The sequence below is a fragment of the Pelodiscus sinensis genome, chromosome 2, assembly GCF_052426305.1.
Source record: "Pelodiscus sinensis isolate ZL-2025 chromosome 2, ASM5242630v1, whole genome shotgun sequence".
NCBI lineage: Eukaryota > Metazoa > Chordata > Testudines > Trionychidae > Pelodiscus > Pelodiscus sinensis.
This window is the reverse complement of record NC_143053.1, coordinates 88,609,499-88,632,900: the sequence shown is the minus strand read 5'-3', so window position 1 is coordinate 88,632,900 and position 23,402 is coordinate 88,609,499. Positions and strand designations below refer to the sequence as shown.

Here is a 23,402-nt window from a genome sequence, read left to right as displayed (position 1 = left end):
AGTGCGGAGACAGCCCCCGCTTCCTCCCCCTCTCCTGGCTCCCTGGTGCTCCTCTGAACTGGCGCGCGCAGCGCGCCGCTTCCGGCCACGCCGCCACCGTCCATGGCGGCCGCTGCGGTCCTAAAGCCTGCCATGTAGGGCACGTCCGCAGCCCCGCTCGGCTGCGGGTTCGCCCTGCCCCCGTGTCGCCGTTAGGCCAGCGTGCCCTGCGCTCTCCGCCCGCCTCCAACCCTGCGGGCCCTCTGCCTTGAGGCTGAGAGTGTGGGGACGGACTCCGCAGCTGCTGAGATCAGGAAATATCTCAGTATCTGTGATTGGCCCTGCGCACTGTCAGCTTCCTGGCGGGCTCAGGCACGTGGAGCTGCGAACACGCCCGAGCTCATCATTAGACACTTCACCACAAACAGCCACAAAGGCAAGAGAATTCTTGTTGGGCAGTGTATTAGTGCAGTGTATTACTTGGGCAGTGTATTAAACCTCTGGCACTGCGCTCACATGATCCCTTCCCCTTCTGGTCAATTTAAAAAAATGGCGACTGTAAATAAGAGAAGGAAAGTTGACAGTGAGGGCAACCGCTTCCAGGACAGGTGGAAAGTGGAATATTTCTTCACTGAAATACAGAATCACTGTGTTTGTCTGATATGCCAAGAGACTGTGGCTGTTTATAAGGAATTTAATGTCAAGAGACACTACCAGTCGAGACATAGCACATACGACAAGCTAACAGGGCACGACCACAGTGAAAAGTTGAAGCAACTTGAAGCTGTTTTAATGTCACAACAGCAATTTTTCATAAGAGCCCGTGAGTCAAATGAAAATGCCACAAGGGCGAGCTATGAGGTGGCAACGTTAATTGCTAAAAATTGCAAATCTTTTGCTGAGGGTGACTTTATCAAAGAATGCGTTATGAAAATGGTTGAGAATATCTGTCCCGAGAAGAAGCAAGAGTTTGCCAACATTTGCCTGGCTCGTAACACTGTAGCACGGAGAATTGAAGAGATTTCATCAGATATTAAGAGACAGTTGACATCCAAAGGAGTGGATTTTGACTTCTTTTCAATAGCCTGTGATGAAAGCACGGGCCTATCTGACACAGCTCAGTTGCTGATTTTTATGAGAGGGGTGGACGATGAAATGAATGTGACTGAAGAGCTACTTGACCTCCAGAGCCTTACGGACCAAACAAGAGGAAAAGATTTATTTGTTTCTGTTAGTTCCGCCATAGATGACATGAAACTGCCTTGGAACAAAGTTACTGGGATTATTACTGATGGGGCACCTGCCATGGTTGGTGAACGAAGTGGATTATCAACCCTAATCTGTAACAAGGTGATCGAAGAAGGAGGCAAAGCTATTAAACTCCATTGTATCATTCATCAACAAGTTCTCTGTGCTAAACATCTCAAATATGATCATGTTATGAAACCGGTGCTAAAGACTATTAATTTTATTCGCTCTAAAGCCCTGTGCCACCGCCAGTTTAAACAGTTTCTACTGGACATCCAGGCTGAATACGAAGATGTTTTATATCACAACGATGTAAGATGGCTCAGTCGGGGGTCTGCACTGCAGCGTTTCTACTCTCTCAGAAAGGAAATCGGAGAATTCTTGGAAACAAAGGGACAACCAATGCGAGAACTATCTGATCCTATTTGGCTGGCTGATTTGGGGTTTCTAGTTGACTTAACAAAGCATCTGAATGTACTGAACACGTGTCTTCAGGGGAAAGATGCAGCAGTGAACCAGCTTTATTCACACCTCAAAGCCTTTGGGACAAAGCTGCAACTTTTCATAAGGCAGTTGTCACAAACACAGCCCAATACCATACATTTTTCAGCGTTGCAGGAAATAATGAACAGTTTTCCACAGGACAATATCAGCGCGCAAACGAGCAGGTACGCAGCAGACATTGCATCTCTGGCTGGGGAGTTTAAACGGCGCTTTCAGGATTTTGCAGCTATTGAAAAGGAGATCAGCCTTTTCTCCTCTCCATTCTCTGTTGACCCCGATGATGCTCCAGATCAGCTGCAGCTCGAGCTCATTGAGCTGCATTGTGACAGCGAGTTACGCAGTCGTCACCAACAGCTCTTGTGAACTTTTACCGCCAACTGGATAAGAGCCGGTTTCAAGAGATTCGAACATTGGCTAAGAAAATGCTGAGCTTGTTTGGCTCAACATATATGTGTGAGAAGACATTCTCTGCTATGAACTTTAACAAGAACCGCGTGAGGACAAGACTAAGTGACTCTCACCTGCGTGACATTTTGCGCATCAAAACCACTGCCTTTGAACCAGACCTAGCCTATGTGCTGCAGTCCAGATCTCAGTTTCACCCTTCACATTAGTGTAGGCAAGTTTTTTTTTCCAATTGAGATGAATACATTGTAAAAATCTCAGTTAATGTCAGTAGGTCGAAATCAGTTATAAATATATTTGGACACAACATGTATAGTTGGTGTTATGTTCCTGTTCATATTTTTTGAACTTAAAAGTTGATAATATGTAATGTACTTTACAATGTTCCTGACATATTTCAGCTTCCTGGATTTTTTTTTCATCTGGCCTTCAGGTATGAAAGGCAGAGTGATTTAACACCTGTTTAGATTTGTCATCCATGTGACGAAATGAAAAGTATGCCGTTTGCAATAAACTTTGCATAAAATAGTTAATTTGCATTTAATTTTAATGGTTCAAAGAATGTCAGGCAAAATGGTCGGCCCTCACGCATGTTCACTTCTTCAAATCTGGCCCTCTTTGAAAAAAGTTTGGACACCCTTGGCTTATGCAAATGAAGCATAGCACACCGCTGTGCTTCATTTGTATAATTAATTAGCAGCCACTTTTGCGCAAAAAGGAGATGTGTAGACAGCTCCTTTTTGTGCAAAAATCCTCTCTTGTGCAAGAGCCATTCTTCCTCATTTTTTCAAGAGGGGCAGCTCATGCGCAAGAGGGGGTTTTTGCACCAAAAGGGAGTCGTCTACAAAAGCCTCTTGCACAAAAGCAGCTGCTAATTAATTATGCAAATGAAGCGTGGCAATATTCCACAACACTCTTCATTTGCATAAGCTTTTCCAGAAGAAAGCTACACTGTAGCCAAAGCTATGGATGCTAGCTGTGTACCATGGCAGAAGATGGGGCAGGAGCTAATGCATCTGCACAGTAAGTGGAGCTTACTACTATAAGAATTTAATAATTTTATATGTTAGTAACCAATGGGTGACACATCCAAACAATCACATGTGCGCCAATATTGACGGCATAAGACAAAACTCACTCCTCTCACGGATGGAAATATCTTAAAGGGAACACATTTCAAGCTTTTTGTTTATCTCCACTGTGTGTACAATGAGGAATGGAATGTTTTGCTTCCTCAGTTTTAAAAGGTGGTTTAGACAATGGTCTTGAATTTGTTTCTCAGAAGAGCTGTTTCCTTTTTAGAAGGACACTCTCAACTTTAAAACAAAGATATGCTGGGGGTGGTAAAGTTTCGTATCTTCTGTAAATTGCAACTAACTGATATAAATAGAACTGAAAGAAATCAAAACACCTATTTTCTCCAAGAATATTTATTGTGTATTTAAATGTTATGTATAAACCAGCTTAACTATTCCCATGTATAAAGCATTAACCAGCTAAGAGGAAAAAAAGCCTTAGAATTAAAAAAAAAGTTTTAGTGTTCTGTCCATAATAGGACGTTTTGGTGAATTTAAAACACATTTATGTTGATTGTCTCATTTAACTAGCTATTTCAGAGCACGAAAAATATTTGTTAATAACCTTTTTTATTCTTCTGCATATAAAACTATAAAGTTACATAGTCAAGGATTTAACTCTTCTCCTTCCCCCCCCTCATTTCTAAGTTTGGGCTTAGAAATGATAGGCAGTATTCAATTTTTATATTTCTGTTTTCAGCACTTTTTGCATCTCTCTGTATGATGTTTCGTCTTTTGATGGTTTGCACACAAAAAGACTAATCATACAGAGAGATGCAAAAAGTGCTGAAAACAGAAATATAAAAATTGAATACTGCCTATCATTTCTAAGCCCAAACTTAGAAATGAGGGGGGGGAAGGAGAAGAGTTAAATCCTTGACCATGTAACTTTATAGTTTTATATGCAGAAGAATAAAAAAGGTTATTAACAAACATGTACATTGTTAAAAGAATATTTATCACTACTGATCAACTTGCTTTGCAATGACAACCTTACCGATTTTACCCTTCACTGCCTCGTTTTCAACTCAGAAAATATAAGAACAAAATATATGCCATGGAAAACTGTAAGAGATTAAGTCTCTTATTGTCTTAAGAAATCTTTTTTTTCCAACAATTTCCTTTGGCCATTAAAGAAAGATGTGCAATATCATAATGCTGCAACAAACAATTGCAAATCAGGAGACAGAAAACAAGCTTGTGACTAACAAACCTGCGTGTGGAATTAAAGAAAAATCACCTGGCACAGTATTGCTGTTCTTTCAAATGAAGTATTACAACATTTCTATCTACAGAATTGTTTGATTTTATTTTTAAGATACAAATTTGAAAATTCTATTTACTGCAAAGGAAGATTACACACTGCAAGGAGGGATTATTGTTTGCTTTATATTAAAAAAGGTTAATGAAGTACATTTTCTCCCTTATTTAGAACCCCATTGGATTAGAGAAGGGATTGAGATTTTAGGAATCTATTTTTGACCTTGTCTTCACCTGCAGTGTGATCTTGGTTCAAAAGCATCTGCTGTGTGACTCAGTTTACTCATGTATAAAACAGAATTTATTAGAGCATGAAAGATTTATCGATCCCATGGCAAGTGACAATTCCTTCACTTGTTGCTTATTTCTTTGTAAGTGGAAATCAAGCTTTCTAAATGTTAAATGATACAATGCCAGCTTCTGGTGACTACAGACAGCCCAAGTGCCTTTGCTGCTTGTACTCAGATATTCATCATCAACAGAAGGAAGTTAGCAAAACTGGTAAGTCTCACTCTAGGGACAGCAGTGCTGCGGAAGAGAATCATGTCATTGTCATTCTGCTGCTTGGGAAAAAAATGAATATCAGCAGAGGCAAAAAAAGAGAGGGGGGCAGAATAGTCACAGGAATATCAGCAAAATAAAGTTGAGGGAAGTCTGAGAAAAGTTATCCTATACCATTGCAGTTGGGAGGTTCTGAGGCTTAGGGAAGATGAGAAAATTATTCCTTCCTTACACCACCACATGATGCATGGAGTTGAAGTTTCAGGCACCTAATCATCAGAGATAGCTAAAAGGGAACTATGAAAAGCACTAACTAGTGAAAATGTTAGTACTTCCTCTTTCCCACAAACTGGCTAGGGTGCTGGGTTTCTCACCAGAGAACTTCCCTGAAAGCATGCTGGTAATTCTTTTACTTATACAACTTTTAGACTTATTCCGATACAAAAAAAGATAATACATTTCTATAAAACGTCCATAAAACTGTGGTGCAGGTTAATTTATGAAGTATGATTTAGAATGAATAACGCACTATACAGCATTAACAACACTATAATTATTTGGATAAATCTACAAGGAAAAATGTATGCATGACTGAAATACCATGAGAAGGCCTCTATTATACCGAGGAAAAGTTTAAAAAAAACCTTCATTAAAAATAAGCATTTCTCACCTAAGTAAGTTATGGAAGAATGATTAGTTTAAGTTATGTAAATTTAACATTTACTTTCAGACATCCCTTTAATATTTTAAACCCAGTTTACCATTTTAGCTACTGAAAACTATATTAATCTAATGCACTATTGTATTTTAGTGTAAACTTATAAATTAACCAAATGTTTATTTTGACATTTTTTAGGAAATTACTATACAGAGGTCTGAATCCGTAGTGTACTCTGAAGAAATAGACCCTACAATCATCAGAGCAGATACACATTCTTCAAAAGTTACTGCTCCTTTCCACACCCAGTAAGTGTAGAGAAGAGTTTTTAAAGAAGTCCAAACATTTTTTTAGAAGTAAAAAGGCAAAAGTTAGAAATAAGTTAATAATTAGACGAGCATGGAGTAAAAATAATCAGTGGCTAAAAGCTAAAGGGAAGCTTACAATTGTTAGATCAAGAATCAGTTTGAGTAGCTTACAAAAAATTAATTAAAAAGAAACTAAAATCATATGCACCTAACACTGTCCTGAGCACAATTCTGATTTTTGTTAAGTCCTTACTGAGTGTCTTCCACTTTGGTTGTAAACTCTTCAGAACAAGGACCACCATCTCTTCTGTTTGTATAGTACTTCGCATAATGTCCTCAAGCACTGTGTTTGGTAAAGTGTCAGAATGACCTGGAATTGGTTGTTTTAAGAACCATTTGCTTTAATATGAGGGTGTAATACATAACATACCTTTAATTCTGAGACGTAAGAAATTCGGTTCCTGACACTTGTTAGATCAGGCCTATAATTGCCTACATACAATGGGTCCTGAATCAGTCAGCACAAAACAATAAGATAGTTGGTCTAGTAACACAACATGCAGTGTTCTACCAACAAAAATGTGATTGATATTCCACATAATGTCAGACATAATGCTCCAATTAATCCAGTTACAGCACATGCTATCCTTTGTAGTAATACAGAAGTTTATTAAAAGCACAACAACAGTCAGAGGTTTTTAAGCAGGCTTCTAAGAGACGGGCCAATTTCAGTCTTAAAGAGGAGAGTCGCACTGAAAGAAAGGGTGAACAATTACAGATTTTAAAAACATTTTTAATTAAAAAGAAATCCGTTTAAAATTTAAAATGACAAACTTAAATCAATCATTGAAAAGTGCTGCCTCTAACTCCCATCCAAATTTTAATGAATTAAAGAGTGCTGCTTTTTAAATTATGTACAGAATTGATGGGAAAGAAAAAAAAAAAGTAAATTCTGAGGTTAATTCAAGCTATATAAATGTATCACTATGTCAGGTACTCTGTTCAAAATATCTGTATAATTTTCAGTCTTTACAACTAAGTGAATACAGGTACAGGCAGTCCCCGAGTTACGCAGATCTGACTTATGTCGGATCCGTACTAACGACCGGGGCTTTTCTCGCCCCGGAGGACCCGGGCGGCGGGACCGCTCAGACGTGCCGTGGTCCCGCCGCCGGCGTCCTCTGGGGCGAGAAAAGCTGCTCTGCGTCTCCCTAGTCTGCTGGAGGAGCCCCCCCAGCAGACCAGGGAGACACGGAGCAAAGCCGTGGAGGACCCAGGCAGCGGGACCGCCCAGACGTGCCACGGTGCCGCCGCCAGGGTCCTCCGCAACTTTGCTCCGTGTCTCCCTGTCTGCTGGGCCCCCCCCAGGAGACCAGGGAGACGCGGAGCAAAGCCGCGGAGGACCTGGGCGGCGGCACGTCTTGGTCCCGCCGCCCGCGTCTCCATGGTCTGCTGGGGGGCACAGCTAGTGCGCCCGCCCCCCCCGCAGCAGACCAGGCTTTTCTCGCGGACGCCTATGGTAAAGCAGCTGGGGCACTGCCGGTTGGTCCCGCAGCGCTGCTCCTCGGCGCTACTGGACCAACCCGGCAGCACCTCAGCTGCTCTGCCCCAGACGTCCCCAAGTCAGCCGCTGCTGAAACTGACCAGCGGCTGACTACAGGAAGCCCGAGGCAGAGAAACTCTGCCTCAGGCTTCCCGTAGTCAGCCACTGGTCAGTTTCAGCAGCGGCTGAATCTGGACGCCAGTTCCGACTTAAGTACAAATTCAACTTAAGTACAAACCTACAATCCCTATCTTGTACGTAACCCGGGGACTGCCTGTATTGCAAGTTTTTTTTCTAAATGTAAGGGGATTTCAGTTTCTGTTGGGCAGAAAAGCTTTCCCCATCATTACAGTTTAGCTAACAGGTGCTAAGAGAACATTTTCTTCATTTGGATTAGTTTAATTCAAAGTTGATGAACGAATTCAGAATTGAAAACAAAACAAAACAGGAAAGCTTGGTTTTCCCTCTTCCAATATACAAGCAACAACTGGGCAGAAAAGGATGACAGTCACCACTAAGATTACTAAGATATAACTGACTGACATATTTGGGGTCAGGAAATAATTTCTTCCAGATTAGGTGGTCAGAAACCCAGAGTTTTTGCCTTTCTCTGCAGCATGGGACTTGGGTGACTTCCTGGTTTGAAATCAAGTGAGGTAGTGTCTGTGTAGACAAGCTCTATGTGGATGTTAGTTCCCCCCCTTATGGCTGCAAACCCTCTAGGACTGTCATGGAATTTCCAGGAATTAAAGATTAATCTTTAATTCAAGATTATGGTATGTGAGGAAACCTCGGCTCCAGGAATAGTTTTACCAGTTTTGATTAGACATATCTCCCATCGATTTAAGTAATCCGCTTCCTGAAATAGCTAGGACAACAAGAGACTTCTCCAGTCAACCAAGTGCTGACTACACTGGGGGGTTAGTTTAAATGTGTTGCTCAGGGGCGTGGACACACACACACACACACACACACAATTTTGTAGTATTGACCAGGCCTAAGCAATGGATTCTCTGTAACTGGAAGTCTTAAAATTAAGGCCACATCTACACTAGACCCAGCAACTCAACTTAAGGAGAATATGTACCTGGAGGCAGATTACCTTAAAGGTGAGCTTCTCGCGGTCTCCACAGCAGGAGGCTGAAGGGAGCAAATGCTCCCTTCAGCTTCCCTTACTCATTGCAAAAAGTAGGAGTATTGGATGCTGGCAGAGGCGCCCTCTGAGTTAAGTTTAGTGAGTCTTAACTAGAAGATTGCAGCAACAGCGAGCTTCCTTTTAGTGTAGACAAGGCCTAAGATTTTGAGCACTCCAGTAATTTAGCCAGAGGTTATGGGTGGGTGAGGTTCAATGGTCTACAATGTGCAAGTGATCAGTCAAGAGGATCATGATGGTCCCTTATGACCCTCAAGACTATGAGTACAGCTCTGTGTGGATACAAAAATTGAATCTGCATCCAAGGTCTATGAATATAAAGCAGATATCCACAGATTAGCATTTATGAGTTTGAGAATTTAAAATATATTTAAATGCCCAAAAAGACTGGGCAGTCAAATCTGATTTCAGCAGGAGTTAGGCAGCTAACCTTTTTAAACATTTCTGAAAAAAAAAAAAGTCTCATCACACTAGGCACCTGTTTATATCTTTGGGCACTTGAAAACTAAAATATTTAACACAAAATGCATTTTGATTAGGGATGTAAAATCCTGGTTAATCAGTTAAACAGTTAAACCTAAGGTTTAACCAGTTAACCAATTAAACAGGATCCCGTTCCTGCCCCCACCTCCATGTGGGGCGGGCCAAATTCCTGCTTCCTCCCTCCCCCACACTATGCAGGGCAGGCTTGCTCCTGCTCCCAGTTACCCATTCACATCCCTAATTTTGATCAACTTTGTTTTCTAGCATATCCAGCACAATTACTATAGTTTTAGGTATCTAAAAAAAATCCAAATATTAAAATGCTGCTTTTGTATATTGAATTGAATGGAAATTGGAATTCAAAACACAAACTTGACAAACACCCAAAAAAAATCGTTGCCCTAGTAAATAAGCAGTGCACTATTCATCATCTTTTAAAAATGTAAACTGAGACTGAATAAATCCATGTAACCCTAGACAGAATATATTCTCCTAGAAAATAATTACCTCTACTTTTCTTGTAAAAATGAGATTTGCTTATAAATCAGCATATATTAATGGTGGTTATGCCAACCAATCAAAATGAACTTACTTTAGGAAAACAGCTAGAGAGTACAAATGTAAAACAAGATTAAAAGCAATTATTTAAAAATCAACATTTCCAGCCTGATTTAAAAAAAAACCTGTGATTTAAAAATCAATCCATGTTAGGGGAAAAATACCACCTAGAGGTGTAAGTACACCTGTTGTTTTAGTGCACCTTTGTGTGTTAATAAACCCTTAGAAAAATGATGTGGTGAGAACTCACAGCCTTCAATTCTCCGTTAATGAAGCAGAAATGGAGAGCAAAAGAGATTCTATGACTAAATAACTCAATAAACATGCATAAATTATCAGTGGTACATCAAAGAATCAAATTTAAAGTTCTACTGATAAGTTACTTTGGTAACTGAATAATCATAACATGCCAATTTAAAATAAAATGGGCATCACATGAATTGTCAGAAATTATATACATCTTCATAGAGTCATATTGTTTAAGGGCAGAACAGACTATTATATAATCAAATCTGACCTTACGTACATTACAGGCCACTAAACCTTGCCCAGCCATCCCTGCAGTAAGACCAGCAATCAGAATTAGATCAAAGTATTATAAACCCCAGGAGACAAGTCTATGTGCCACTGGCACAGAACAGGAGGAACTGAGATGCATCAATGCATGAGGCCCCCCACAAAGGCAGGGAATGCATGTGGAGAGATATGCCTAGATCAGTGTTACTAAACCAGTGGTACGAGTGCCCTTGGGGCACTTGATAGAATTCGGGAGAGGTGGGGGACGTCAACAAAATCTGAAATTTGGAGAAAACTGAATTTTTGTTTTAAGTTTTACAGCGCTTTATTATTTTTGTACTTTTTACACCCCAAAATTTCATTGCAGCCTACAGTTTAATTTTTTTAAAAAACAAGTGTGTTGCAATGGTAGAACAAAAAATTGTGTGTCTGAAAACTGGAGGTACTGGGGGTACTTTTTTTTTTTTTTGAGGGGTACTTTTTTTTTAAAAAAAATAAAGGGTTGAGAAACACTAGCCTAGATGATCCTACTCTACCCTAAAATCCTAACAGTTTCTGAATTATCTACTAGAGGGCTCAAGAAGGCCTATGTAACACAAGATAGTTGTTACCAGAGGATTTTTTTCCATAAAAAAGTGGTAAAGAAAAAAAAAGTGTTGGGAGGTGGGGGGGGGGGGGGGGGGGGAAATCACCATATTCAAGAACTTTACAATTGCAATTAGGAAGAAAAAAAATAGCATACACTGTTAAGACTTTCAGCAATCATAATGTACATACTGTATTCAATGACACAAGGCTAATTTCTTCTAATGTTAACTGAAATAAATTATTGTATAAAATAGTGCTTTATTATCTAGCATAAAATATACATAGAAGAATGTCTCTCCCACCTTTTTTTCCCATTTTTTTAACTGTCAGTGACCTCTTTAAAATTATCAATTTAAACCCTGATCTTGCAGCTAGTTTCAGCCCTGCGATTGCTTTCATTCATGTAGAAGAACAAGGGGTTCACAGGAGTGGACCTTACAGATGGACTCAGAAATTAATGTTACAGTGAGATACCTAGTGCATTTGTTCAGAATTATCCAGAAAAAAACCCTTGCTATTTATCCCTAAGATGTCTGAACTTTCTTTGTAAATCAACACAAAATTACTGTACATGAAACAGGGGAATATATTTCTCTATTTTGTTTGTTGCCTTTGTGTGGATCTGTATCACTGTCAGGGTTTTTCTTGTATAGGCAGTTTTCTTTTTGTGTTGATATTTCACACAGCAAGAGAGTTTTGGTGAGCAGACTTCCGGGCAGGAAAGATAGCCTACCTATTTTTTTTTTAAGGTAGGCTATATTTTAAGTCAATAGTGCCCTTTTATTAAAAAAGGATTTTCTATGCACACAAGAATAAACAAGGAAAAAGATGAATTAGACTGAGCTTAAACAACTTACTTGATATACTTGAAAAAAAATGAACTGCAAAGAGGGGAGAAACATTTTGCTGGTTACTGTTTCTTTGCTATATAGAGACTTTTTAGGAAGGTCATTTTTTCAGTTAATAATTTAGACATAAAAGCTGCTATTTTTTCCCCCTGCAGAACATGAATAGTGATAGCAACACAAGGCACTTGCAGCTTTACTCGTCCAAGATGTTGGATGAGACGTCAATTTCTTAGGCCCCAGTTCTAAAAGACACACATGCTAAACTTTACATATTGCAAGTAGTCCCCAGCAGTGTACCACAGTGCATAAAAGTTAAGCACATGGTTAAATCCTTCTTGTACTGGGGCCTAGGACAGCAACACATCATTGCCTCTTCCCTAATTTGACAACAGGAAGAGATGTAGATTAGACTGCAATTACTATTCAGATTTTTGAAGCGTTGAGCTAATAATGTTGGTATAGGTATCAGCTTATTGGGAGGGGAAAGAGGAAAAGCAGCATCCTTCTTCGAGAGATTTTTTTGTCTCTCTGATTTGTTATTTTATTACCTTCCCATTACAGACTACACTCACTTCACCTATTTGCCAGCAACCTGTTGTTTGAACAACAACAGGCTCTTAAGGGGCAGGCCACTGTTCAGTGACAACAGCTTCTTCTGTCTACACTGGTATCAACCACAGTATTTTACAGATCAGAAAAAAATTATCTTAATAGGACATACATTTTAAACCTTAAGCATTTAAGTTGAACAGGCCAAGCGTGTATTACAGGCCACTTCTGTTTTTATATCCTGCATTTCAAACAGTAGAAATTTGCCTCCCTCCCAATAATAATTATCAGGTGTTCAACTACACCTTAACATAAGGAAGTGTCTTGGAGACTGCCATATATTACATTGTTTTGATCTTCCTACCCCAAAAGGCAAATGAAGGAATCTGCTAATAGTAAAGTACAGCTGTATAAATAAATATACCTGTCCAGTCTGGAATGCATGTAGAAATCTAAGCCAAATACAGAACACTTATCTGTACAAAAAATTAATATTTCAACACTAACAAATTAGAGATTTCTTATTACACTCAGGAGGCACACGAACCCCTTTGCTTAAATCATCCAAAAAAAAAAATCGCAGTCTAACTATTCTATTTCCTTCAGGTAAGTAGATACTCATACAGTATAAAAGCACACAGAGGTATTAGCTGGGATTAAGCCTCTAGGGAAGACTATTAACTAATTTATGTAAAGAGCAAATGGTCAGCAGCACAGTGTTTAAAAAAAGTCACCCGTGCAGGGTTGGTTTAAAAAAAAAAAAAAAAAGATAGTTGCACCAACGATCCTTGGAACAAGTAGGAGCTATGAGGGGAAAGTAATTCGGTATGGGTATGTATATGCCCTAGTCCTTCCTTAAAATTACCAATCCATTATATCCTAGCACTTCACTTTCCATTAAGCCATCAGAAGTCCAACATAGTAGCAAAAAGAAGTTCTATGACGGAGCAAATTATGTTCAAATTATATTCAAAGCCATTTTCATCTTCCCTGCATCTGATTTTCGAATTCTTGAAATGCCAACACAAGCGCCGTTTACTTCCCGGCTAGACAACACAGACACACACCGCATACCACACACACCTCCTCCTCCTCCTCCTCCTCCTCCCAGCTGAAAATGAAGCCTGCTAATTCCCGTCTCAACATCACTTCTGCTTTGCTGACTGGGTGGAGCAGCTCGCCGTTTTATGGGGCTAAATGACAAACCCTTTTCTCCACAGCAAAACCATTTTCAGATCCTAAGAAGGGGGAGACACAGAGAAGGGAAAGAAAAAAAGGTGGAAACCTGGCTAGAAGAGCAAGACTGGGCTATCAAGCGAAGGGAGAAAGAAAGGAGAAAGAAGAAGGGCCGGGTGGGGGAGCAGAGCGGGGAAGAGGAAGGAGAAGGCCAGACAAAGGAAGGACTATGGGGAACGCCAGGGTGGGCACCTGCTGGCCGGGGCTGCGTGGCGGCGGCGGCCCGGCTCTCCCCCCTGCACACGTACCCAGCAGCAGCAGCCGGTGCGTTTGCTTGTACTCCCGCTTCTGCTCCTTCAGCGCCCGGTCGATGCTCTTGCTGACTTTCCTCGCCTCCTTCTCCGCCTCCCGCTCCTCCAGGCGCAGCTTCTCCCAGGGTCTCTGCAGCGCGGCGGGCTGAGGCGACTGCCGGGGCTGTTTGCCGCCGCCGGGCTTGGGCAGCGGCTGCCACTCCGGGGCCGCCCCATTGCCGCCTCCGTTCTGCAGCAGCAGCGGCGGCGGCGGCCCGTCCGCCTCTCCCCCGGGCTTGTCTGCAGGGCGGAGCGGGCCCCCGGCCCTCGGCTGCCCGCAGCAGCTGCCTCCCCGCGGGGCCCCGAGCGGCTGGGGCGGGGGGGCCGTATGCTCTGCGGGCTGCTCGGGCTCCGAGGCGGCGCTGGAGATGGAGCCGCCTCCGCCGGAGTCCCCGAAGAGCCGCGGGCGCAGGCTGTAGCAGAGCCCCATGGCTCGGTGCCCCTGCCGGGGACGGGCGCTAGCGGGGCGGGGCGGGGCGGGCCTCAGCGCTCGCCGCTGGCCCTGCGCTGCCGGGGTCCGGGCGGGGAGGGGGCGGCGGGGAGCCCCTCACGGCCCCGTCGGGCCATCTTGCATTTTCCTCTCCGACTCCAGGCGGCTCCTCGGCTCAGATGATCACCTGACACGGAGCTGCCACAGCCGCGTCCACCTTACCGTAAATACCCCAGCGCAAGCCCACCGCGCAGGCACAGAGCGGCGGGGAAGGGAGGCCCTCGGCCCACACGGACAGCCTCACAGCCATCCCCTCCCACAGACCCTGACAGCTCTCCCCTCGCACGTCACAGCCCGCACCAGCTCCTTACACACGCGCCGCCGGCTCCTCCGTGCCCGGAGCCGTCCTCTCGGCCCCCTAGACAGTGTTATCGCTCATGCCTTCCCTCACACGCACAGCCCCCCCGCACTCACTCACCCCTCACCCGTTCCCTTACACCCTCTGTAAACTTCCTCCCTTTCCTCTTTTATACATTCACCCTCACTCCTTTCACACCCTCACTCTGTAAACTTTCTTCCCTGACACCCTCACCCTTAGGCAATGTCTACACAGCAACATTATTTCAAAATAACTAGCGTTATTTTGAAATAACATAGTCCACATCTACACAGACAGAAACCGCAACGGTCGCAAAAACTGAGGGCTTCACTTTCTGTCGTTCCACTGGCACTTATTTCTACATACCGTCAAAATACTGTCAAGCTGGAAGACTTCTTACTCCAACTCCCGTAACCCTCATTTTATGAGGACTAAGGGAAGTAGGAGGAAGAGTGCTCTATTTCAAAATAAGTGTTGTGTAGACATCACCAAAACTCGAAATAAGCTATTTAGAAACAGGGCTGGCCTGAGCTCTTTTGGTACCCTGGGCCCGGGCTCACAGTGCCACCCCCGGGCACACGGCACAGGTGCGAGCCCACCTGTGGGGCGCGGGCCCTCTCCCCCCCGGGGTGCACAGTGCATGCGCTGCCCAGCCCGGCCCGGCATGCGCTGCTGGTACGTGCGCTGAGCCAAGCAGGGCCCCGCGACCGTGGGGGGGAAGGGCGCTGCTGGCTGGCGCCGTGGGGCTGGCGCTGAGGAAGCTGGGTGCGCGGCACCTAATGGCAGCTGTAAGGGACACCGCGCGCCCCTTACAGCTGCCATCAAGTGCCCCTCATTGGTTGGCGCCCTGGGCAGCTGCCCGGCTTTGCCCATGCCTCCGTCCGGCCCTGTTTAGAAATAAATTACTCAGTTGACATAGCTCAATTTGCGTAGCTTATTTTGAGTTAAGTGCTGCTTTGTAGATGTGCCCTCACACGCATAGCTATCCCCTCATCCTCACTCGCTCAAACCTCCTCCTTTATTCAAACACAGCCATCAGCCTCCTTTTTGTCACAACTCCTTATTCCCCCACATACATGCTCATATATACAACAGTCCTCAATCCACTATGCCTCTCAGATTCCTACACTCAAAACTTCACCTTTACTACAACACATTCTGCTTCAATTGCTATATAGAGATGGATAGAACTTAAAGTCAGGCTGTGTCATCTTGAATGATAAGAGCGGTCATACATATAAGAAATCTTGGACAAAGAGACAACTTTGTCTTCTCACGTAATGTTACAAATATGTCAGGTATGCTTTGTCCCAGCTTTTTGCACTCTGTGGGCATCCTTCACCATCTCATCAATTTTCTACTGTATAGTCAGTGACATTTTCAATCTGCCTTTTAAGAAATCTGTTTGTGTGGGGTAGGAATAGTTTATAATTTTCAATACTAAAGGCACGGGTAAAATTCTTGTGATAAAAGCATATTTTAGTGCTATTTATAGTGTCAAATAGGGCCTCTTGATTTGTTAATATCGCTGCAATGTGCTAGTAATGATTCTCTGTATTGGTTAATAACATTTATCTAGACTTTTTAGTAACCTTGTTGTCAGGGCTGGATTAACTCTTCTGAGGGCCTGGGGCTAGAATATTTTGTAGCCTCCCCCCGAGGCTACGGGGTATGCGGGAGCTACAAGGGAGCAGGGTGGGGGTACAGGGTTTAAGTAGGAGGTAGGGTACAGGAGTGGGCTGAAGGTGGGGGTGTAGGGGGAGGTAAGGTGCAGGAGGGGTCTGGGCAGGAGGAAGGGTGCAGGCTGGGGTCTGAGGTCTGGGCAGGGGGTAGGATGCAAGAAGGATCAGGGGATTGGCACACTTACCTGGCACAGCTCCTGAGTGGGGAAGATAAAGTGGCTCCTATATTTTCAGGCACTGCCCCCGCTACTGTCATTGGCTACAATTCCTGGCCAATGGGAGCTGCTGGGGTAGAACATGTTGTCGACTACTGCTGGGACCAGTGGGGAGAGGGGAGAAGGGGAACAGCAGCACATAGAGCCACTTCCCCCACCCCGCCAAGAAGAGACACAGCATCCCAGGCTCTGTGCTGCAGCCCCTAAGCCCTTTTCATAATCCAACCCTGCTTGCAGAAGTATGTCATAATTATTTGGCATGTACTATTTTCCCTGGCCAGTAATATATTAACAGAACATTATAGCCTATTTTTTTAAGAAGTGAAGGAAGCAAGTATCTCTATATTCCTTACTGATGCGAACAAGTTGGCAACAGTTTTAAGTTTTTGGATAAGAGAAAAGGAATTGTATTTATGAAAGATCTTTCCAACAATTTAATGAACATCCTTGTCAGTATATATTTAGGAGGCATATTATCTTTGCATTATCTTTCACTGGGAAAAATACGAATTAAGGATCTATTCTTGCATTTTACAAACACAATCTTGCCATTGATTTCCATAGTAATAGAATCAGGCCAAGTGTGGACATTTGGCTGTAATCCCACTCACTGTATTGATCCTTGCACGAAATGAGAACATCTGTCTTATCACCTCTGAATGGAGTGTGCTAATTCCTGTTTCTGTTAAAAGTGCTTAATGTTTCATATTTCTTATACAGTGTATACAGTAAAACTCCAATACAGTAGTCTGGTATCCAATCGTATGGCACTCCCTATAGTCCGGCATCAAAATGGCAAGAGCCTAGTGAGTGAGCTTCGGCAAAAAACGAGTCACAAGGCAGCAGCGGCAGCAGCTGAACCGACTGAAAAGGGTAAAAAAAGGGTTAAAAAAACTAAAACATTACAGTATACTGTATACAGTATGTACAATAAAAAGGGTTAAAACACTTTTTATACAATATATACTGTATACAGTATATCTATAACCATCTTATAGTACTTCCTGATAGTCTGGCATATCCGATAATCCAGCACCACCTAGGTCCCAAAGGTTCTGGATTATTGGAAGTCTACTGTAGTTCTTTCTTGCAATCAGTTTCTAAAGTACATGACCAACTATATATCAACCACAGGAATTACAGCACCCACCAATAAAATGAAAGTATATCTAAACTGGAAAAGGTGTTAGGATAGAAAGTGAATAGTGTTCCCAGTTGAAATTACAGAGGTAATTTCAATGAGCAGAATGTAATTATCTCATATGGAATCTGGCTAGATAGAACTTTGGGAGTAACACCCCTACACTTGTGAGTGTCATTATATGTTCAATGCTTCTCAGGATATTGGTATTGTGTCTTCTCCAAAAGATGAAAGAAGGAATTTATAGAAAAAAGTACTATTTATTTTTATATCTGTTTAAATTAAGGGTACAAAGGAAGGAGGGAAGATGCCATTTGAGAGATCACTCCTCAATTCTTAACTTCTCTAAAGTTGAGGTAACTATCACATGCTTAAAGTTAAGCGCATACAAAAATACTTTTGGAATGAAAGGGTTGCTTTTCAGATATGAAAGTAAATTCCAGAATCTGGTAAAATTACTCCTCACCCATCAAAATGTTCCCTTGGCCTAAGATGAATATGTAGAGATTCATTTTCTACATGGAGTAAGTGAAGATCAGAGCATTTAAGTAATTTGCTAAAGAGGAAGCTAGTGGCTGCACTGGGAACAGAACTCTGAGCTTCAATGTAAGAACATAAGAACGGCCATACTAGGTCATAACAAAGGCCCATCTAGCTCAGTATCCTGTCTTTTGACAGTGGCCAATGCCAGATGCCCCAGAGGGAGTGAACAAAATAGGTAATGGTGGGAGAGGTCCAGGTTGGATATTAGGAAAAACTATTTCACTAGGAGGGTGGTGAAGCACTGGAATGGGTTACCTAGGGAAGTAGTGGAGTCTCCATCCCTAGAGGTGTTTAAGTCTCAGCTTGACAAAGCCCTGGCCGGGTTGATTTAGCTGGAATTGGTCCTGCCTAGAGCAGGGGGCTGGACTTGATGACTTTCTGAGGTCTCTTCCAGTTCTATGATTCTATGATTAATCATCCAGTGATCCCTCTCCTGCCACCCATTTCCAGCCTCTGACAAATAGAGGATAGGGACACCTTTCCTACCCATTCTGGGTAATGGACCTGTCCTCCATGCATTTATCTAGCTCTTTTTAAAACCCTGTTAAGTCCTGGTCTTCACAACATCCTCTGGCAAGGAGTTCCACAGGTTTATTATGTGCTGTGTGATAAATTCTTCCTTTCGTTTGTTTTAAACCTGTTACCTATTAATTTCATTTGGTGACCTCTAGTTCTTATGGGAACAAGTAAATAACTTTTCCTTATTCATTTTGGGTATGTCTACACTTGCCCCCTACTTTGAAGTAGGGAGGCAAATGAAGCATACTGAAGTTGTAAATCAAGCCCGGGATTTAAATATCCCGTGTTTGATTTGCATGTTCCCGGCCGGTTGCCATTTTAGAAATTCACTAGCCCAGACTAACTGCCCACGTATACACGCGGCAGTGAAACGGGAGTCCAATTTAAAGCCCCTGATTCGAATTAGCTGGTAAACCTCATTGCAGGAGGAATACCAGCTAATTCGAGTTAGGGCTTTCCCAATGCCAAGATGTTTTTTGAAATGAGGTGACCACATCTGTATGCGGTATTCAAGATGTGGGCATACCATGGATTTTTACAGAGATAGCAAAATATTCTCTGTCTTATTCTCTATCCTTTTTTTTAATGATTCCTAACATTCTGTGCTTTTTTGACTGCTGCTGCACATTGAGTGGATGTTTTCAGAAAACTATCCACTATCTACATTAGTTCCTGGCACACACAGATTTTGTACTGATATAATTATTTTCATTGGGAGTGGTTTTTTTACCAGAATAGTTATGTCAGTACAGTATATCAATGTGAATGCAGTTGTACTAGTATAAAGCTACCATTCCTGCATGGAGGAAATAAGCTGTACCAGTATAACTTCATCCACACATGCAGGGGTTGTGCCACCTTAACTATTCTGATGTAGTTAAATCAGTAACTACGAGCTCCGTGATCCTGATCCTGCAAATATTTGTGCCTATAATTAACTATATTTATATTAGAGTAGACCCAGTGAAGTCAGTGCATGTAGAGATAAACATAGAATCTCATGTATGTTTGGTATGCAGGCACTGTAAGACTGATGATATATTTAAGCATTCATTTCTTTATTTTAAGTACTTAGAGTTTTGTAAATAATGTGATATATAATACATTGCTGCGGTTTTTAAAAATATTTTTTCAAATGGCATGTTTTAGCTTTGGAATGTACTTTGATTCATTTTAGATTTACTGAAAAATCAATTCTTTGATTGTAATGACTTCACATGATCTTAGTTAATCTGGCATGAACTGGGAAATGAAGTATAATTTGGTAATGATAAGGTAATGAACATTGCTAAGAAGCCCTGAAGTAATTATATATGTTGTCTGACAAATAAAAATCAGTTAAGAGCCTGATTCTGCCAGCTTTAGTCATGTTGAATTTAAGGAGGTAAAATCCTGTTTAATTGGTTTACTGGTTAAACCTATTGTTTAAGCGATTAAAGGGGTGCCAGGCAAGGGGAGGCTGCTCCAGCCAGGCTGAAATGCCCCCCCCCCCCCACTAGGATGGAGCAGTCTCCCCCATACTGCATCAGCCAGTCTGAGTAGCCCCTGCCTCTGGTAGGCCAGGGCATCTTGCTGATAGGGGTTGCTCTGGCATTCTGTCTGGAGTAACCCCTGCATATGGACAGGTTAGGCTCCCCACTGAGGACAGGTTAGGCTCCCCACATGCAGGGGCTACTCCAGCCCTGCTGGAGCAGCTAGAGCAGCCCCCCACCCATGGCAGGTGGGGAGCTGTTCCAGCCGCCCGCCCCCCCCCCCCCCCGCCCCGGTTAACCAGTTAAACAGTCACATACCTAGCTGAATTACTACACACTGCAGAATAGCGCTATTAATTGTAGTCCTAGATGTTAAGGACCTAAATGGAATAGTTTTTTATTTAATAAGATATCCTATTAAAATCAAGATTACAAATGGCTTTCTTTTTTGAAAGAATGGGAAAAGAGATAATCAAAAAAAGGCCTGAGTGCCTGCTGACCAGTGCAAGTTTTTCCTCTTCTGACGCTGCTCCCCTAGAAGTAAGCAATGCTATATTTATTTTCTAAGTAGCACATCCATGCCTAGAGTTGTACCATCATCATCATCATAATCACAGCCAACACCATCAGCACCACTTATGGGTCATGGTGGACTGGTGTTTGTAATAATTTATGCCTACAAAGTCAGAAGAATAGAATGTAATACTATGATGCTAATGCTCCCTGGAGGACCCTACCTGTACGAAAGACACTTTTACCAGAATTTTGTTGAGTTAGGTTAAGTTAGGCACCTAAATCCATATTTATTTAGTGTCACAGTGTTGAAGAAGTACTCACTACCCACACCGCACATTAACTGCATTCCAAGTTGTATGTGTTCTGCCCTTCAGAAAATCTGATGATGTTAATACCTAAATATGGATTTAGGAGTTAAACTTTAATCATCCAAGTTTGAAAATGTTCCCCTTTGCCTTTTCTTATGTATTATACCATCCTAAGAGAGAGAATAATTTGAGCTCCTTTTCTAAGTATGCTGTTACTAGACATTCCCACAAGATGGCTCTACTTCACTAAATAATAAATGTATAAGTACTATTTCTGTAAATAACACTTAAAAACAAACAAAATATATACATGTCCTAGTTATAAATCCATTTTGTTTGGGTGAAAATGAATATCGTTAGTTGTTTTATAACATTTTTGGTGACGTACTGTGTCCTTGACAGAGTTTAATTACTTTTGAGTTGTTACAAAGCTCAATCAGGAAATTAATGTTTGTGATCAAAGTCTATAAAGTAGGCCAAAAAAAAACCCAACCCTGTAGGAATTTACATAGGGTGCAAAAGTCAAGTCTATAAAAATCAAAGAAGATTTAATTCAGTTAGTATAGAAATTTACTGAAACAAGAGTTTCAGAGACAGAGAGAAGTTCTCTTGGAGCAAAAAATTCTTGGGACTTACCTTATAAATTCTTACTCCTATATCAGTCCAAATTGTAATCAATGGTGCTGCCCATGTAAGTAAGCAAGATTGGGCATTAAATTCCTTGTTTATAGTAACTAACTTTAGAGACAATATGAAAGTATTGCATCTGTCTGATTTCCTTTATTTTTCCCCACAAGATTAAGCAAGCCCTAATTGCTAACTAATGGAGTGTTTTTACAAAATATGTATGGTCATTGAAGAGGAAAGCCAAGAAATTGAAGCAAAATAATTAAGGAGAATGTGTTGTGATATGCAAGTAATATTTGCAATGATTCAGATCCTCAAGTGTCTAGAGTGCATCTATGCTGCACCCATAGGTCGAAATAAGATAGGCAATTTGTGCTACACAAATTGCACATCTTATTTCAATCTAATTTTGATATAGCTAATTTTGAAATTTGGCGCTATCTACACAGCTTCAAATTTCAAAACAAAGCGCTATTCCAAAAGGTCCCTTAATCCTTGTGGAATACCGGAATAGTGTTCCTGTTATTTCAAAATCTATTTTGAAATAATGGGCATGTTTAAAGATGCAGAATAGCTATTTCAGGATACTTCTGGTATCCCGATATAGCACTGCTGTCTAGCTGTAGCTCTAGTGTTTACGAGGCAAAACTTCTGTTCAAGTTAATGAAAACTTACCCTGCAGAGTGTAGGCCCTGTTTTCCTTATATGATGGACATTCTGTGCATTTTTATTAATATAAAAAGTGGTGTTTTGATAAGAAAGACTCAAGTCCTGTGGAATAAATTTTGTTATGTCTGTGCATAGATTTTATAATAATTGTTAATATTCTGCTTGTATAAATGGGCTGCATAATTTGCCTGTCCCATCATATAATTATTGACTAATGTCTCATTTGTTCAATATACTTCAGCCTGAGGGCACACTATGATTCAATAACACTGGTGTAAAGGTTGATGGTACACTATGACTCCCAATGACACTGATGTAAAGGTTTTCAGGAAGTATTGCTACACCAGTGAGCCTCCTATAGTAGTGATGACCTGGAGTGTGGCAAGTGAGCCTCTACAACACCATATTGAAAACCTAAGTCTGTGGGAATTCCAGTCCTGTGCTAGAGCATCCACACTGCATTGTAAGACTGAGATTATAGTTGCTGGACCAGGAGTCTACAACTGTTCTGACATGTCTATAACATGATGCAGACCTGAATGTGGGAATAAGAGTCACTTGCTTAGTTTTGCTCAATAGCTCCTGGCTCTGTTCTGGTGGTCCCTTTGACTTTGGGTTTGTAACTGTGCCATTCCTGCTTAGCAGATTGACACACGCCACTGTAGACTAGTGTTCACTGAAATTCCCATAACCTGGTCAAGTTACTCCTAAAAATAAAGTCAGAAGGTGAGTTCCCAGTGGTGCCATTGTGGCCTTTGGTCTTGCAGTTATTGGTTTTAAGATGCTAGACTCTAACTCAGCTCCAATAGGCAGTGTGATCCCATAAGCTTCTTCAAGATTTCTTTGTACACTTGATCATTTCTTGCATTCTTACAGAATTAAAATGTTTTGAAGGTAACAGGACATGAGCTGGATGAGGATGGGGGACATTGGGACAAGGATTGTGATGAGACTGAGAACTGGTGAAGGTGAAGTTTGGAACTGGGCCTGTGTGAGCAGAGACACTAGGAGCCACTGAGGGAAATGGGATGGTGGAAAATGAGAATTTGCCAGACAAGTGGGAACAGTGAGATTGGATTAAAAGCTGAGGGATGGGAAAAGAAACTGAAGATAGCTGGACAACGGGACTGGGACTGGGCAGCAGTAAGGGGCAGAGAGAGGGGACACAGATCCTTTGGGAATCTGGGATGTGGGGAGG

General features: G+C 42.0%; 1 protein-coding gene across 2 annotated transcripts in view; it reads right to left on the bottom strand.

Moving 5' to 3' along the window:
* Positions 1-14,524, bottom strand: part of GNAL (G protein subunit alpha L) — a 315,877-nt gene extending 301,353 nt beyond the window's left edge. Inside the window, exon 1 of one of the 2 annotated variants that reach the window (XM_089776312.1) lies at positions 13,662-14,524. In XM_089776312.1, coding sequence (XP_089632438.1) covers positions 13,662-14,133 — 472 coding nt within the window. In that variant the 5' untranslated portion in view covers positions 14,134-14,524. The remainder of the gene's footprint in view (positions 1-13,661) is intronic. The other variant, XM_006117488.4, reaches the window with a different exon arrangement.
* Between the last annotated feature and the right edge of the window lie 8,878 nt (positions 14,525-23,402).